This window comes from Chelonia mydas, chromosome 5, assembly GCF_015237465.2.
Source record: "Chelonia mydas isolate rCheMyd1 chromosome 5, rCheMyd1.pri.v2, whole genome shotgun sequence".
NCBI lineage: Eukaryota > Metazoa > Chordata > Testudines > Cheloniidae > Chelonia > Chelonia mydas.
The window spans coordinates 67,445,345-67,463,623 of NC_051245.2; the positions used below are offsets into that span (position 1 = coordinate 67,445,345).

An 18,279-nucleotide genomic window follows, 5' to 3' on the forward strand; every position below is an offset into this window, starting at 1 on the left:
TAGAACCTTACTTGTAGCTTAATGTTGCCAGGGCTTTTCTAGTTGTTGTCTTTAGAAAATCTGCTGTAAGTGTAGAATTAAGGCTTTATTTGAATTTATTTGTGGGAAACTTATCAGAACGTACACATTGTTCTCTGCAGTTTTTTCCCCTCTGTGATATGAGAAGCAATCATTTAGCTACTGCTAATCCCCATGACTCGTTTATCAGAACAAGACCCTTTATCGTGTCATTACCTAAGGTGCTTGAAATGAGCTGATCATTCCGAGCCCTGGTAAGCATGGAAGCAAACTTAGGTACTGTGTCCATGGTAATGCAGTGAGCATTTTTTTAAAGTAGCCATTTAATTCATTGATATAGAATTGACCTGCCAGGGACTCAGGGCAGCCTGTTGTATTATCAGATTGTAACTTAAAATGACGTGCAGTATTCTGTATACTTGAGACTGGTAAAAGGAATGAAATGTTTTATTTGTGAGTAACTGGGAACATGGTGAACAGCTGTTAGTTACATTGTTTTATAAGTTCCCCATCTGCCTCATGATTATTCTCATGATTATTTAACTTTCACCGCTTCTTTTTGGTGATATTCTGCTTTTATGCAGCTATAATGCAAACTGTGGACACGTCGCAGAATGTTGTTAAAAGAATAACTGTTTATTTTAACTAGCAAATAGAATAGGCATTGCTTACTGGCTGAATTGCAGTAGTACCTTAGTTTCCATGGTGGGTATACACTGTAGATAATATTTACATATTGGTAAGGATACAATTCTGTCATGGAGGTCATGGATTTGGTGACTTTCCAGGACCTCCATGACTGTGTCTGGGACAGGGCTGGAGCAGCTCAGCCCCAGGGCTACTGGAGCAGCTGCCCCCGGAATAGCTGACTGTCGGCCAGTCCCAGGGCTCACTGAACAGTGGCCAGGCGGGTGGCCACGGGAACAGCTGACAGGCAGTCAGCCCTGGGGCCACCGGGGGGCAGTGACCGGAACAGCTTTCTTGGTGGTGAGTCCTGGGGCAGCCGGAACAGAACTGGCAGCAGTTCCTAACCCGCCAGAGCACCAGCTGGGGTTGGGTCATCCCCCTGTGCCTGGAGCAGCTGTGGTCAGCCTTTTCTGCACAAGCAGTGGTGGTGCTGGAGCTGCTTCAAACCCCAGCAACACTATTTGTTTGGCCTCCTCCTCCCCAGGGTATTTTTAGTAAAAGTCATAGATAGGTCATGGGCGTCCGTGAATTTTTGTTTATTGACTGCAACCTGTTCCTGACTTTTACTAAAAATACCCATAACAGAATCTTAACCTTACTTATCGATTTTACATTTGTTGACCATTTAGAAAACTCTTTCAGCAAAAGCTGAAGTTGCATAACTGTTTATATATTTATTCAGTTATTTCAATTTTTAACTTCTACAGTTCCAAATCTCTGAGACAATTTCAAAAAACCCTAGTAGACCTGTTACTTCAAGATCCGATACATTGATATAATACAATTTAATTAAAATTCCTCCAAAGATTCCTCACCAGAGTCCCACGTATTCTTCTACCTGCCCAACCTATCATCCCTGTTTAAGGGGCCAGGGAGAAAAGATGGACCATGACAAATTTGGGGGTATTACTGACATCGTGTGGGGATGCTAAGCAGTGCTGAAATTAAGGTTGCCTCACACTTTTGTTTATAATCCTCTGATATTAGTTGGTTGTAACTTTGCCAAATTTTAACAGTTTGGGCTGAAATTTTCCATGTTTGCTTTCTGTCTTAAATTAAATTATTTTAGAAAAATTCAGCAATAGCCAAATGATTCATATTGCTTAGATGGAAGAGCAAACTGCCTCCGGGATAGAAACTTGGTTCAGTGACTTGGCTGACCTAGCAGCTAAAGAGAGGGGTAATGTTTAAGGGAAGAGGAACTTCAGACAAATTTGAAAAGATTTGATCTAAGTTTGTGGAAACCTTTGATTAATTCCTGACTGACAGAAACTGAGGTGTGGCTCTATTTCCTTTCTCTTTCTTTTTTCCACTCTTTCCCTTGCCTTTACTTTTTTGTTGTTTTGTCCTTTTGGTTCTCCCTGTTTTTGGGGAAGAACCAAAAAATTCAATATAATAAGAAAGAAAAGATTAATCAGACCAGCTTAGTTATTTCCCAGAGTGTAGATAAGGAAAAATCTTTGAAGCACTGTAGTGCCTCTGCTCTGTGGTGCAAGAATTTGAAATTTGACAATAGTTCTGGGAATCGAGAAGCGCTTTTGCGGGCCTCTTGAAAGTCCACTCAGATTTAGCCAGGTTTTAAACATCTAAACTTTTCTATTAGCATGTAATCTGTTAAAGCTTTTTATTGGCTTGGTGAATAGTCCATCTGCACTGAGTATTCTCCTTGGCCCAACAGAGATTGAGCTCCAAACAGAACAAGTGCAGTTGCCATTCTGGCTTATGGAAGGAGCCAAGGACGGACCATGAATTCTAGTCCCAGCTCTTGCACTGACGAGAATTCAGATTTTTGTGCACTTTAAATTATTGCTTATTGAGCAAGGCCTAAACTTCGGAGGCAATCAGTATCACTCCATCCATTTAACAGACAGGGTAACTGAAAGTCTGCACAAGAATCCGAAGCCAGTCCTCTAACATGTCAGACATAAGTGGCATCCACAACTGCGCAGCCCTTCATAATAAATGTACAAAATCTGTGTGCTTGGTTGCTCTTTCTGTAACTACTAGACCCCTATCAACACCAGAATCAGTAACAGAACGCAAGGGTCCTGACTCCTAATTATAGTTGCCGAGTGGCTAGGGCTAAGTTGTACAGGGGGCTCAGACCTCTACCCCCCATCAAATTTATCTACCTGCTAGCTCAGCAGTTGCTGAGCTGCCCCCATTCCTTGGTGCGCACACTTGCCTTTGCATGCAAAGCCAAAGCCTTGGCATGTGCCACATGCTGTGGTGAGCTCTTTGAGCCTCTTCCTAGTGGCAAGAGGCCAGAGTGGGATGCTGGGCCCAGGGAAGCACCAAGGGACAGAATGGAGCCACCACTGCCTGGGCTCACTCTCCAACCCTCAGACCCAGCACTGTGGGGCAGGATGGAGCCAGAGTGAGTGTGGGGCTGGGCAGGTTCACCCTCCAACCTCACTGGCCCAGACCCAGAGGACAGGAGCAGAGCCACTGCTCCTTGAAATGAGTGCAGAGCTGGGCAGACTTATTTTTCAAATCCTGGACTGGAGCTGCCACTGCTCGGGGTCTATGTGGGGACAGGCAGGCTCAGTCTGCAACCTCTGTGAGACAGGAGCCATTGCTATCCGGGGTTAATGTGGGACTGTCTTGCTCTCCAAACCCTCCCTCCCTCGGATCTCCCCTCCACGCTGGGCCGGGATAGAGCCGGACCCAGCCCCTCCAAACGATATTTTTACCTTCCGCCTATGATCTTGATGTTTCACTGTTGTCGAGCAAATAGTTGTGTATGCTGCCAGCAAAGTGTGCATCACATCCCTCTCTAGTGATTTGTCGATAGAGACAATAATAGCCTACTTCTGCTCATAGGTGTAGTTTCACTTCTATATTTGGGGAGGTCATGGAACTTACTATTGTTAATAAGTAGTATAGGCCTAACTTCTGGATTTACTGATTGTTAGTGATACTTAAATTACAGTGTAGTTAATGAGTGAGTTAGGGGTGGAGATGGCGCTCCCTCCCCGAGCCCCGCTGTGTCGGGCTGGCCCAAGCCACCTGGCACCTGTTCTTCTGCACCCCCCTCGGTGGGCACACCCCACAGTTTGAAAATATCTGATAAACAGTTTTGGGGGGTACAATGCCCTTCTATGCCCCCCTCCCCAAATCTCCATCCATGCTTCTGCTATCATTTACTCCTTTAGCTCAAGTGATGGAGCTCTGTGTTGAGATTTAAAGTTCCTAGATTCAGACTCTGCTGATGTGCTGATTAGTATGGTTCTATATGATGGAATTTCTTTTTTTTCAGTTTTCTTTTAAAAGACTTGGTTTTTTTGTATGATGTTTCCTACCTTAAAAAAATATTAAAATTGAAAAGTCAAGCACTCAGAAGTTAGGAAATGCCAGCTTAAAACAGTCCATGTTACCTTAATTGGGTCCCCTTCTGCATATGCATTATCGTAAGGTCTTTAGTTACATTACAGCATATTACTTGCTCTACAGCAGGGGGTACACAGAGGTCTTCCAGGGCGTGCAACAACTCATTTAGATATTTGCTTTGTTTTACAACCAGCTACATAAAAAAACTAAAATTTCATACAGACAATGACTTGTTTATACTGCTCTATATATTATGAAATGTAAGTACAATATTTATATTCCAGTTGATTTATTTTATAATTATATGGTAAAAATGAGAAAGTCAGCAATTTTTCAGCAATAGTGTGCTGTGACACTTGTGTCTTTTTATGTCTGATTTTGTAAGCAAGTAATTTTTAAGTGAGGTGAAACTTGAGGTACACAAGACAAATAAGACTCCTGAAAGGGGTACAGTAGTCTGGAAAGATTGAGAGCCACTTTTCTACAGGACTCATACTTCATTCAGTGTACTGGATGGACACACTCCACCCATTTCCCACATCCCCCTCCCGCATTTGTCTCACTTTTTCTTCCCATTTTTGGTGTATATTCCACACCTTTGTTCTGTGTGCACCTCAGTCTGCACTCAGTGGTATACAGAGCAGGAAAGGTTAATAAAGGAAGGACAGTGGAGGTAAAAATTGAGTGAGATACATACAAAAAAGCTACTTGCAGAGTTTGGTGTTCTACTCTTTTTTTAAAAAATTGTCCTATTAAAAATTACGTACTCTAGGGCAGCTAAAGAAATAGGTGAGACCTGACTGTACTATTACAGAATTTCAGATCTGTTACATGGTTGACAGTAATTTTATTTTTAAATATTTACTCAAAACTTCTGTATTTAATATTATAAAATGTGGGCTAGATCCTCAGCTGACGTAAATTGGCATAACTCTGAAGTTTGTGCAGCTATGCTAGTTTATATCTGTTTATATTTAACCAAAACAGAAAAAGTACATCAGATTATATATACTCAGAAATCAGTGTTGTATAGTTGATTTTTGTTGCTGATATTCTTTTTTTCCCCCCTGACCTAGGATAAGAAGGATAAGGTGTCCAGATTTGATACTATTCGTCACTCCATAGCTGGAATGATACGATCTCCAAAATCCATGCTGGGCTCTTCATCAGTAAGTAGTATTGACAATGGGGTGTTACATTGTCCCGCTTTTTGCAACCCAGATAGGATTTTTTTTTAACACTACAACACACTTCAATCTACATGGAAAATATTATATTAAAATAGCATTAAAAATCCTAAATTCTGACTGGTCAGTAGACATGATAATCCCATGAAATAACAGTATGAGTCAGAACTACTTTTATTTAGTGCACTCTAACAAAAGATGTATCAAATGTCTCTTCATTGCTCCGGGGTCATTGTCACACCGGAAAAAGTTCATTTTTGTAAAGCATTAATTTATTGACTGATTGACGGTCTGGTGCATTGTGGTATTCCCTGGTGAACCTGGTGGTATTGTGCATTCCTTATATGCCACCTCAATGCATTTGCACCCCTTACTAAAAACAGTTATTAGGGATATTGATACATGAAGGAGCTCTTTGACTTATGTATTGATTTTTGAGGCACTCTTTGGGACATCTGGTGTTCTAGTGCCTGATCCAAAGTCCATTTAAGTCAATGGGTGTCTTTGCATTTATTTAAATAGGCTTTGGAGCAGGCCCCTAAGCAACAAAGGAAGTTTTTTGAGGCGTGGATGCATTAAGACAGTTTAAAAAATAAAAATAAGAGGACGAAAAGAAAAACAAGTTGTGTGACGCTTGCTGATCTATTTTGAAGCATACGCTAAAAAACTTAGAGAAAATGCTGAATTGCATACATTTCACTTAGATGTCTAACTTTATTTTAAAAACATTTCCCTTCCAAAACTTAGCTGAGCGAAGAGCAAGTTATTGCTCCAAAAACTCAAATAAGGTCCAAATAAAGCTCACTAGAACTTACAAAAAAAATTCATCTTCGGGGTGAGGTCCGTCACCTGAAGTTTCAGCCCAAAAGGAAACTTCTTAAAAAAGAGGGGTGTGGTATGAATGGGCCTTCTCAATAGTCAGTATTGTATCATTACCAAGCAACCATGAAAGGTGTAGTTAAGCTAAAAATAATTGAAATAGATGTGGGGGAGAGGTGACAAAATGTCTATATGTATTTGAAGAGTAGAAATCCTAATAAAGAGGAGGAATTATTTAGGGTGGTCCAAACAAGGCTATAGATAGCTGTAATGGGATGAAATTAAGAAAGGCAATTTTTAGGTTCAATAGTGGAAAAAACTTCTTGAAAGTGAGGGCTAGTCTACGCTAGAAGCACTATAGCAGCACAGCTGCGCTGCTGTAGTGCATCTGGTGAAGATGCTTTGTGCTGGCGGGACACAGCTTTTCTGCCACCATAGCATTGTCCACACCGGGGCTTAGGTCAGTGTAAATTACGTCGCTCACGGGGGTGGCTTATTCATATCCTGGGTGACATAAATTATACCAACATAATCTGTCATGTAGACAAGCCTTTAGATATATTAGCATGTGGGATAACTTCCCCAGGAAAATGGTGGAAGTTGCATTGCTTGACACATCTAAAGCTGTACTGGATCAGCACTACACTTAAAGGGAACAAATCTTTACCAGAAAGAGATGAAGCATCTACATTATATGATTAATCATGTTTTTAAGATATAAAGCTGTTGTAATTGGCATAACAATACAATATTTTTCATATGTTCATAATTACAGTAAGATACTCTGGAGCATGTGTATTGCCCTCCAGCCTTTGTATAGTTATGCCACTGCCTTTGCCTCGTTCGTATCAGTATTATTCAATACAACTTTATTTTTTATGGCATGTTCCATAAAAAGTGTATCCCAAACCATTTTAGAGAATGAAATAATAAATAAAAAGGGTGAAAGAGAAACTAAGATTGTAAATGCATTTTTGAAGTGAAATTGAGAGTGAAACCGGTCTCCATTGAAGTTAATGGCAAAACTTCTGTTGGTTTCAGTGGAGCCAGGATTTTACCAAGAGCCTATGGACTTGATTCTGATCTTTATCACTGTAAATCAGGAGTAACGACGCTTATGTCAGTTGAATTATGTTGGTGTAAGTGAGATCAGAATCAGGCCCATTGAAGCAGGGAGGTACAGGAAGTCAGTTCCAAATGGCTGGAGCTGCAGAGAAGGCTCTTGTTCCAATTAGTGACAATATTGTGTGAATGGACAGAGAAGAGGATGATGCTTGGTGAGTGAGTGAGTAGGGAGAGGAGTAGAGAAGGGCAGATCTATGAAGGAACTTTTTTAACAACATTCCAGAGAAGGATAGTATCCTAGTATAGGTTCTGTGTCTCATTACACAAGTGACCTACTAAATTAGAACATATCATCCTTTCAGCTGCGCTCTTTAAGTATTTTTGTCATGTGTTGTGGTGAGTTAAAGATTTAATGCAACCTTTTAGTAATGGTTACCATATACATGCATGGGTACAATTTCCTTTTTCATTTTGTAGCTAACTGCCACAATAACTAGTTATTGGCCATTAATCTTTTTCTTGCTGCCCTGTATGTGGCACTGCTTCTTGATGTGAAGATTAACTGTTAGAACATTGACATTTCAAACTCCATGTGCATTTTTCCCAGTATTCCAGGTATATTACGAATCAGTCAAGTATATTATGGTATATAATATGCCAGATGTGTTATACAACAATATAATATAAATTTTTTAAACTAAAATCCATACCAATATTTTTAAATTGTAGCATGTAGAAGTAAAATTGGAAGAACAATGGTGTTGATTTCATTATAGAACACATCATTTTAACTGCTTGCTTTCCGAGTATATACTTTCATTGTTTTGACAAGCTATAAGCAAAAATAAATAAATAAATAAAGACATACCTTGGTTTAAATGCAGTATTATCATAACAGTAAATGTCCACAGTTAGTGAGAGGGAAATATAGTTACTGTCATGCATAACCAAAGAAAACCTTTTATTTTTTTTTAGTGCCCTCCGGAGAAAGTAGCAGAGAAACCTTGTACTTCCTCAAACACCCAGGAGTTTAGTAAAGCTCAGGTTAATTATCATGCATTTGTTAGTATTTAGCTATCTTACCGTTTTCAAGGTCTTTATCCATGGGGTTTGCCTAGTCTCTGATAGGAGGGGATACAGGTGATTAAAAAGTCAGTGTCTTATTTAGTACTCTACTCTGAAGCCTTAAGGGATGCTTGGCTGAGCTTTTATCTCAGAACATTTGGGAACTGCTAGTAGTGCTGCTACCAGCAGAGAAAAGAAATGATACCGTTCAGAATGAGACTCTGAGTGATGGTATTGCAAAGAGGCCAGAAAGCTGTTCTAAGTAGGCAACTGAGGATTCTTTCAGTATGGGGTAATTCTTGGCTTGTGTAGAGATGGTGTATAAGCCCTTTGCAACTCTTTCCTATTTCTCCTGGCACAGCAGTATAGCAAGTATTTTGGGCCTTGGTCAGATTGTTCTGTATTCCAGAAAACTCCGTCAGTGGAATAGCCTCTTGGAGTTAGGATATGTCTACACTGCAGTTGGGAGATGTAATTCCTAGCATGGGTAGACAGACTCATGCTAGCATTGCTCAAATTAGTGCATTAAAATATCAGCGAGGATGTTGCACGCCAACTTGAACAGAGCTAGCATGTGTCTGTCTATCCACACTGGGAATCACACCTCCTGGATGCAGTGTAGACATACTCTTTCAATCCTAATGTACCTTAGAGAGCTTGAAGACTTCTCCAAACTGTGGTGAAGATACGAATGCTGGAATAGCCCCAGAATAAAGGAGCCACAAACAACTTACTGGATGCAGCTGAGGTTTCAACTGTAGATCTGCTGCCAGAATCTAATGTAGAGATTCTCATAGTTTTTCATTGCACGGGCTGCTGTCTGCTGGATAGCTCCCCTGGCATTTACTGTCATACAGACTACTTCCCCTACCCATTTGTAAGCACATAACTGTGACAACAGCAATAGTTCCTTCAGTATTAGAAAAGCATTTAATGTATTTTTCTTAGTTGTTTTTAAAGGAATTTAGCAGCTGGAAGAAAGAAGAATCACCATTGTGTGACCAGGCAACTCTCTTATGTAACCAAAGCCAGAATTTTGCAGCTTTTCTCGTATAGTGCTCTAGTACCTTTGGGAGATGGATAAGAAAAGGACGAGGGAAGGATAGAGATGGAGTATAGGGGCAGAGTGTAGAGAGGGTGAAAGGAAAACAGAGAGAAAAGCTCAAAGCCCAATGAAGTAGGAAGAGTAAGACAGAGAAGATGGAAAAGAGAGGAGATAGAGACTCAAGAAAACCCCAAAATCCCAACAGAGTTAATGGTTTTTGTCAGACTAAAACCAAGTCAGGTATCCATAAGTGTAAAGAGCAGTAATATAAAGTTTAATGATCTGAGGTAGGAAAACAAAAAGTAGTAGATAAACCCCTACTTCTCACATTTTGACGCCATGTTTTAGTCACTGGTAGGACACTGTCCTATTTGGACCAGTATGTGAATGAACTGTACCTTGAAATAGGCTCTGCTGCTCCTCAGATTCAATGCACTCTTTTTTTCCCCTGAGAAATTTTGTACTTTTTGCAGATATCTGACAGTTGTGATGATAGTAATGGTGTTTCCTGGTTCCTTACCTTTTTTTTTTTTAAATGAACTTGGTAATAACGTTTATACAATGGGTGGTTGTCCTTACCAAATTCAGCCATTTCGGGTTATAAAATATTTTTTAAATTTTGTTTCCATCACTGTTATCTTTTTGTGGTTTATATACTTTTGCTTTAATATGTAGTGTTTTGTAAAATGCTGTAGCTTCTTTGCATTTATGGTTCCCTTGCCCTGAAGTAGCTATTGGTTTCATATACCGTATTGCCCTGCAAAAGAACTAGCAAATTACATTTGAATGTGTCTAATGGCAGTGTAAGAATTACGCTGTTTCGGTTATGGAAAGTGCTAGAGGGAAAATTCTAAAAGGATCAACCTAATTTATTTCTGTGTTTCTACTAATCCAAGAGTATGCCCTTCCTTTTCTCTGGGGGAGAATTAAAATATCTTCCCGATTAAAAAAAATATATATATATAAATTCTCATTGCTTAAAGACTACAGAATAAAGCAATACAACAAGTTTCAGCTAATTATATGTCAGAAAATAGAACAAATATTCATTATTAAGTAATAGAGTATCGTTGAGGTATTTGTGTGGGTGGCGGGTTGCTATGTTTATAAGAGCACACATTTATCAACCATCTTAATGTGGTGTTACACTGAAAGTCCGGAGGTAAGGTTTTGTTTTGTTTCAGAGACAACTTGTTGCTCAGTCTCTTCACAGATAATGGGGTTTCGAAATCTTCATTTTAAAAAAATGCCGAGTCAGAAACCTTTTGCTCTACATTTCAATAAGAGCAGCTGCTTGAGAGCCAATTAATGAGAGCTGTTAAAGTAAAACTTATTTCAACTTCATATTAAGTTCAGATGAAAGTGGAAGGGAGGGGAGGATCCACAAGGGAGGAAGGGGAGATTGGTTGACATATAAGGGGAGAGTGAAGGGGAATCTGAGGGAACCCCCCCAAAGGCCCAAGATAAGGTATGGTGAACCACAGAAATCTCTGAAGGGAAGAAAGGCGAGAGAGAGAGAGAGAATAATAAATAGAAATAAATATTTCAAATACCATTTAATTTTATGGTGATTGTTAATTTGGTTAGTAAAAGAAACTTAAAAAGAAAATCTTCCCATTTAAATATTTGAATTCCTCCATTAGATAGAGGGAGAGAAAAACTATATATGTCAGTGTCAGATAGAGAGACATCTTCATCCCTAAAAATAAAATAAAATCTGAGTCCTAGAATATAAGTATCTTGCAGTCTCTAATTTGTATTATCAAGCAATTGAATGTTTCTTGAAGTCTTACTTTACAGTAAACATTGTTTAAGAAAAACATATGGGAATTGTAAAACAGTGAAAAGGAAATTACCTTCTTTAGAAGGGCAATATTTTGTGTTTAAACTGTTCATATTAAGTCCTGCAAAATTTTCTTCTAACTCTAAAGTGGTAGTAGAAATGTAGTGTTTTAGTGATTAGAGTGATAAATTCATTTGCAATGAATGTCAAAATGATAATACATCTTTCTTAGATACTCTTTCTTGGCTGTAACCATATTCCCCTAAATAGCAGTTTTGAAGTGCATATGATCATATATCCTGTTTATTTAAAACATAGTACTTTAATTAATTTATACAATAAAATTATTAAGAGTGGGAGGGTTTGTTCATGCAGAAGTTATATAATTTATATAACATGAAAAGCACCATCATTTATTGATTTAGATTTCATTTATTTTCTGTGAAGAAATACTTAATTGATAATTCATGCTTCAGCTAAAATGACCACAGAATGAATACTAAAACATTATGTGAAATTTGAGAGAAAAACCCGACAAAGCCTTCAAACCCGACAAACATCCGACAAAAATTTAAACAGTTTTTCCAAATGTTATCTAAGTACAATGCAAGTTCTTAGAAAGAAAAAGAAAAGAAAAAAAAAAAACGCTTAACCTGTTCCCATTTTCTTTCCCCTAAATCTTCTCTATGTCAAAAAAGTACTCTTAGGCTATTTTATGCTGGGGACAGGTAATGATACAGTCATGGACATTGATTCAGACATGATGCAAGTTGGAAGTGAGAAACTGTTACCATCTGAAGACTTGCTTGTTTGTGTTCTATAAACTAAGCTGTGTGGCTTAGTCTGTTTGTTTCCTTCTTAGTGAACTAGTGTCCACATTACAGAGTCCATCACAAATGGCACCTTTTATTGCACATTTCAGCAGGAAGGCCATGAAGTGATTATGTATCGAAACCTCTCTATCTAATACCACTCGAGAAGTTCTCTCCAGAGTAGCACTGAGGTAATGTGCATAAGATTTTGCTGCCTTGACAGTATTCTGCAGCTTTTCTGTGAACATTCAGTGCTGTCTCACTCTTTTGGGCAGTCAATCCCAGCATCTTTCACAAAAACTAAACTAATTTAACCTTTATACGAATTTTTTTCTTAGTAATTTGAAAAGTTTATTTTATATGTAGGTAATTTCAAAGGAGAATAACTTTGGTGTTATTGAATTTTAATAATGATGGAGAAATTTGATCTTGGGTTTTAACTGGTTTCGAATGGAAATATTAAAAATAAGGACGAAAATATGATATCCTGGGAGATATTTCTGTATTTTTCTTTGTTTGCTAATGGGTCCTTTACAAAAGAATTGGGTGACGAATTCACTCTCTGTTCACTAAAGGCTAGATTGTGTCACCCTTACTCATGTGGTAAGTGTTACAACCTGGCTACCTTCCCCTCTCTACAATCTCCAGTCTCTTGTGAATGGACCTAATTGCTGGGTCCCACATCCTTCTAAACTGTCTGGGTAGAATCTAGTAATTGTTTCTAGCTCTGGGTCTATAGGATATATTTCCAGAGCTCAGACCTTCTGGGGTTCTGTATCTGCAGCCGCCCTAGATCCCAAGATTAGTTTCTGAGCCTTTCAAGCCTTCCCAGTCGCTTACACACACTTCCCTAGAACTCCACCTAGGTTGTGGGCATTCTGGATTTCTAATTTAACCCTTTTTGGGACATGTCAGGAAGGCAAGGGAACACGTGCGTAGCAAAGAACTTTATTTCTTAGCTGCAGAAATTTTACTTTAAGATTACTTTAAAATTGCACATCTTTGAAAACAACAAAAATTCCTAAGAATGCACCCTTCCCATGTCTGATCGTGCCCCTTCTGTGAGTTTGATGTTTGTCAGCATTTCAGGCTGATAGAGTCCCTCCTGCCCACCCTCTGTCTCCAGCAAGATCTCTTTACATGTGGGGATAGTTGGCATCCTGCACAGAGCAGTACCCCCTCTTAAGTGGAGGTGCTCGCTCCTTGCCATATGCTCCACTGGGTTGATCCAGGCCCCTTCCCCAGTCCTGCATGTCCTGCCTGTAGCCCTGTGTGTAGAAAAATCATTGTTCCATGCTCATGGGCCAGTAGTTGAGACTTTCAGACTTGATAGGTCTAGATGGCTCTCCATGATGGTCTTTCAACAAGGTGTCAGACACCTTTCCTGGGCAGGGCTTTCCTTGGCAAGTTTAGACATATGTTCCACACACAAAACAAAATGGAGTTCCTAATTTAAAACGAACAGTCCACCTTGTAATAGCAAGCACTTGCATGATTTAATTGGGACTGCTCGTGTAAGTGCTCACCAGCATGGAGTTGCACAGTTTTGCCCTAACAAATAGGTCTGACCTGATTATTGAAAACTAGACTTTATTGTAAAACCAACAACAACCTATTCTAGCACATACTAAATAAATAAATACATAAATTACAAAGATAAATTTTTAAAAAGCTCAAGTCATACTCCAGTTGCAACCTATAAAAAATAATTCTTGTGTGTCTTACCTCAGAATTCCTGATTAAATTCACAAGTACAATGGGGCGAGGCCTCAGTGTTCAATTGCAATACAAATACTAAATAACTACCGGCTCTTCACCTGGCTGATGACGATGCTATCAAATGGCTGGTCACACTGCACATATGCTGAGAGACTGCTGGAAAAACTTGGTTCCTAATGCTGCTACTTGGTTACAGGCTTTTGTGGGGGGTAATTCAAAATCTGTGAACCTAGAGCTCAGTCAATGCAAGTGCTTTTGAAAATTCCACCCATAAAGTCTCATAAATTCCTAACCCCTTTCTCACTGAGTAAGGAAATATTTCATTTCAAAGCTTAACACCATATCAAAAAAGTTTGAGAGTGAGAAAGATAATTCAGCCAAGAAAGAGGTTTTTTTAAAAGTAAAAATGAAATTGTCTTGATAGTACTATTGATATTCCTTTTGTCTGTATTTTCAGAAATCTGTACTGAGCTTTCATATATACATATGCCTCTATTTTTAAAAAAGCATAGTTAAAAAAAGTGTTCAGTTACTTTGATTCTGAGAATAGATGTATCACTTCAATTGTCTAATGGAAATAGACAATTGAAGAGAAGCGTGAAAGTGTTTGTCAGTCTATCATGGATTTCATGAAAAGACAAAACATAGAAAATGGGTTACAGTATGCTAACTTCTTTTCCTTTATATTTTTTAAAGTTCTTTGATGTAATATCAACCAGCGAGAAACCATTGGCAGAGCAAGATTGGTATCATGGTGCAATTCCAAGAATAGAAGCCCAGGAGCTGTTAAAGCAGCAAGGAGACTTCTTGGTGCGAGAGAGCCACGGGAAACCTGGTGAATATGTCCTTTCTGTGTTTTCAGATGGACAACGGAGACACTTTATCATACAATATGCTGATGTACGTCTCTGATGTAGTACTGAATGTTTATTTCATGTCAGGCAGCTTGTATTTAACTGAAGAATTATTTTAGATAAGTAGTTCAGAATAAAAGGCATTCATTACTATGGATAAAACTATGAGAATTAGTATGAAGTAGGTTTTTAGTCTTCTCATATAGAAAGGCCAGTATGAAATCTGTTAAAAAAAAAAAAAAATATGGTAATCTCTGATTTCCCGTGTTGAGTTAAATGCTGAAATTTTAAAAAACAATGTTAGTCAAATGTTTTTAAGAATAAAAGAAAGATATGAGGTTATTCCATGGTTTTTATTCTTCGTTAGAAAGCAGAAAATTACTTCTATAAATGTTTAAATTTCTGAGGTTACTAATTATTTAAATGTATTATATATGTACAATTTATCTTTTTTTATTCCCCCACTCCTTTTTTTATAGTTGGTGCTTGATAGTGCTATGATAGCTCAGGTTCCAAAGCAATTTCAGTGTAACCCCCTCTTTTCACATGGTCATAATTTTCTGAAACGTTCACTCTTGGGGCTGAAATTTTCCATAGTTGATCTCTGCTCTAAGACGAATTTTTTGTACGGTTTATGGAAATTGTCTTAGCTACTTTTTAGTTTGAAAAGGGAAAAATAAACAAAAACAGCCTAACAAACCATAAGAGAAGGTTAAATAAACTCCAGGACCACAGTAGCCTCCCCGTGGATGGGAAAGTTTACATAGCAAAAGATTTCACCAGCAGGAGAGTGAGTTTGTGTGGGGGGGGGCGGAGGGTGAGAAAACCTGGATTTGTGCTGGAAATGGCCCAACTTGATTATCATACACATTGTAAGGAGAGTGATCACTTTAGATAAGCTATTACCAGCAGGAGAGTGGGATGGGAGGAGGTATTGTTTCATGGTCTCTGTGTATATAATGTCTTCTGCAGTTTCCACAGTATGCATCCGATGAAGTGAGCTGTAGCTCACGAAAGCTTATGCTCAAATAAATTGGTTAGTCTCTAAGGTGCCACAAGTACTCCTTTTCTTTTTGCAAATACAGACTAACACGGCTGTTACTCTGAAACATAGCAAAAGATTTGTTCGGTCTCCTATGTGCTGCTGTGAATTGAGATCCGTGCTGCCTAGGAGCTGCACACACCCTACATAGACACAGGAATCCTGTTCTCTTTAGCTGAGCAGAACCACAAAAGTTCTGTAGGAGGGAGCTGTTGGGGAGGAAAGGACAAGATTTCTTCCGTTTTTCTTATATGATATTATTTATGGAAAAAATGGCGAATTTGAGCAGTTTGTCATAAAAATCAGTTTAGCTAATGCATTTCTTTTCTTTCTTTTGAATTTTTTTTTTACTTGTTGCACTCCCCAATTTGTTAAGTTATGTCTATTTTAATGGGCTCAATAATTTCATTAGACCCATCTAAAGGTAGGAGAGATTGTGGAAGATCACTTACTAGGAAGGTGTCGTTTTGGTTATTGTTAATATATCTATACAAGGAGTTTTCCAGTAGGAGGAAATCTGGTCACAAACGTTAATTCTACTTTACCATAATTTGATATAGCCAGTGATATTCTGGAGTGTGTTTTCAAGTCCTAAATAAGAAAATAAATGCTTTAAAACTGAGCATACCTCTATATAAAGAAGGTGTGCTCAATCCCAAAGGTGCTGAGCACCCTGGCCCTGACCCATCAGTATTAAGCATGTGCTAAACCCTTTGCTCTAGGGGTGCTTTATAGTTTCTTGAGATCTCAGATGATACTCCACTAGGACTTAAAAATGATGTAATTTAGGGATTGTCTACGCTCAAAACACTGCAGTAAAGACACTATCTCCTATTGACCTAATTTACCTCCCTGAGAGGTCGTAGCTAGGTTGACAGGAGACTTCTCTCTTTGACCTAGCACTGTCTACACCGGGGGTTAGGTCGGATTAACTGTGTTGCTCAGGGATTAGGGTTGATAACCCTCCAGGATTGCTCTGAAGTCTCCAGGAATTAAAGATTAATCTTTAATTAAAAATTATATAATTGATGAAAGCTCCAGGAATATGTCCAACCAAAATTGGCAACGGTATCAGGGATGTGGATTTTTTGCACACATGAGCAGCGAAGTTATACTGACCTAATTTCACAGTGTAGACTAGGCCTTAAAGAATCTGTGGGTATGTCTACACTACCCGCTGGATCGGCGGGCAGCGATCGATCCAGCAGGGGTCGATTTATCGTGTCTAGTTTAGACACAATAAATCAACCCCCGAGCACTCTCCCATCGACTTCTGTACTCACCACCACGAGAGGCTCAGGCAGAATCAACGGGGGAGCAGCAGCTGTCGACTCACCGTAGTGAAGACACCACGGTGAGTAGGTCGAAGTACGTTGACTTCAGCTACGTTATCCATGTAGCTGAAGATGCGTAACTGAGATCGATCTCTGCCCCCCCTTAGAGTAGACCAGGGCTGAGCAGGACTCTGGAACCAGTAGACTGAGAGAGAGAAATATGAATTTGTATTCTTGTGTGCACATGCAGTTTATAAGTTATGTGTAATAAATATTGCTCTGATCATAGTAAATAGTTTGAAATTAGCATTTATCCACCAGTCAAAAATCATCTGACCCCTTATACATAAATAATAATACACCTAGATCTTGTAGTGTTTTTCACCAGTAGATCTTAAAGCACTTTACAAAGAAGGTAAGTAAATAGAGCTTTCCCAAGAAGTACAGAAAAGAAACTTACTTGATTTTGCACCAAAGGGGAGGAACTAGGTGCAGATAGTTAGCACTAGGGAGGGCTGCACAACATGCACTATAGGATTCAAGCTTTCCCCTAGAGTTCAATGATAGTTTGAAATATATTAAGCTGCATAACACACACTTTCAAATGTGCACCTTACAACAATGAGAGTGTGGGCTGGTCAGCTGTTGAAACAATCAAGGAATGTAGAAAGTTAATGTAGCAGGCAATTTTTGGGCAAATAAGATATTTTGTATTGAGTGACTATTCCTCAGTGTTCATTGCACAGTGCCAAACTTTCCATGTTCCAGGACTTCTGTTTTTGTCTTTTCTTATAGCATGTTACGTTCATAAGCCTGGAATAAGATGATACCACCTGAGATTAATTTGGGCCTTTGGGAATAGGACAGAAATCTTTTTTTGTTTTGTTTTGTTCTGAAATCCCAGTTGTAGCTTCCGCTAAACTATTAACTGACCCTATATAAACAGAGACTGTGGCAACAATGACTCAGAAACCTTCATATGATCCACAGAAAGTCAGTGGACCTCATCTAATTCTTCATTTTGGGATAATGCTGTAATAAGAGGTCAGCCATATACTTGCACTAAATAATTTTCATATTCCCTCGCAGATCTTTCCAGTTTAACACTATTTTGCTTTAGAAATAATTCATACAGCAAAGTGAAAGTTAATACAGTGACAATCACTTATATGTACTCTGAAAAGTATTTGAAAATAAATATTTTTAACTGGTATTTTTGAGCCTTCTTGCAGTAACCGCAAATATTATAGCTGCAATATGAAACCTTTACATAAGACGCTATAAGCCAGATGCTATCTTGCATTAAAATAAGTTCTATATCAAAATAACTTATTTTTAGTATTCATAATACAGTTATTTCAGCTAGATGGCTAGTAGTTTATCATGATTTCTATTATACTGTGGGGTGAAACCTTGGCCCCTTTGACTTCAGCAGGGTTAGGATTTCATCCCAGGGCTACAACCAAGTGGTGTTTGAGATGCTAAATTTAGTTAAAATCTTTTAGTTTTAAATGTTTCACAGCCAGTCTCTGTGGGCTTGGGGAAAGTCATGAGATGTTTTCTCAAACTGTAATCTCTA

General features: G+C 38.7%; 1 protein-coding gene across 18 annotated transcripts in view; it reads left to right on the forward strand.

Moving 5' to 3' along the window:
• The window catches only part of FER (FER tyrosine kinase), a 427,220-nt gene that overhangs the window by 181,039 nt on the left and 227,902 nt on the right, over positions 1-18,279 (forward strand). For 17 of the 18 annotated variants that reach the window (XM_037901518.2, XM_043547703.1, XM_043547707.1 and 14 more), the window contains 2 exons: positions 5,112-5,204; positions 14,227-14,430. In XM_037901518.2, the coding sequence (XP_037757446.1) occupies positions 5,112-5,204; positions 14,227-14,430 (297 nt within the window). The remainder of the gene's footprint in view (positions 1-5,111; positions 5,205-14,226; positions 14,431-18,279) is intronic. The other variant, XR_005225689.2, reaches the window with a different exon arrangement.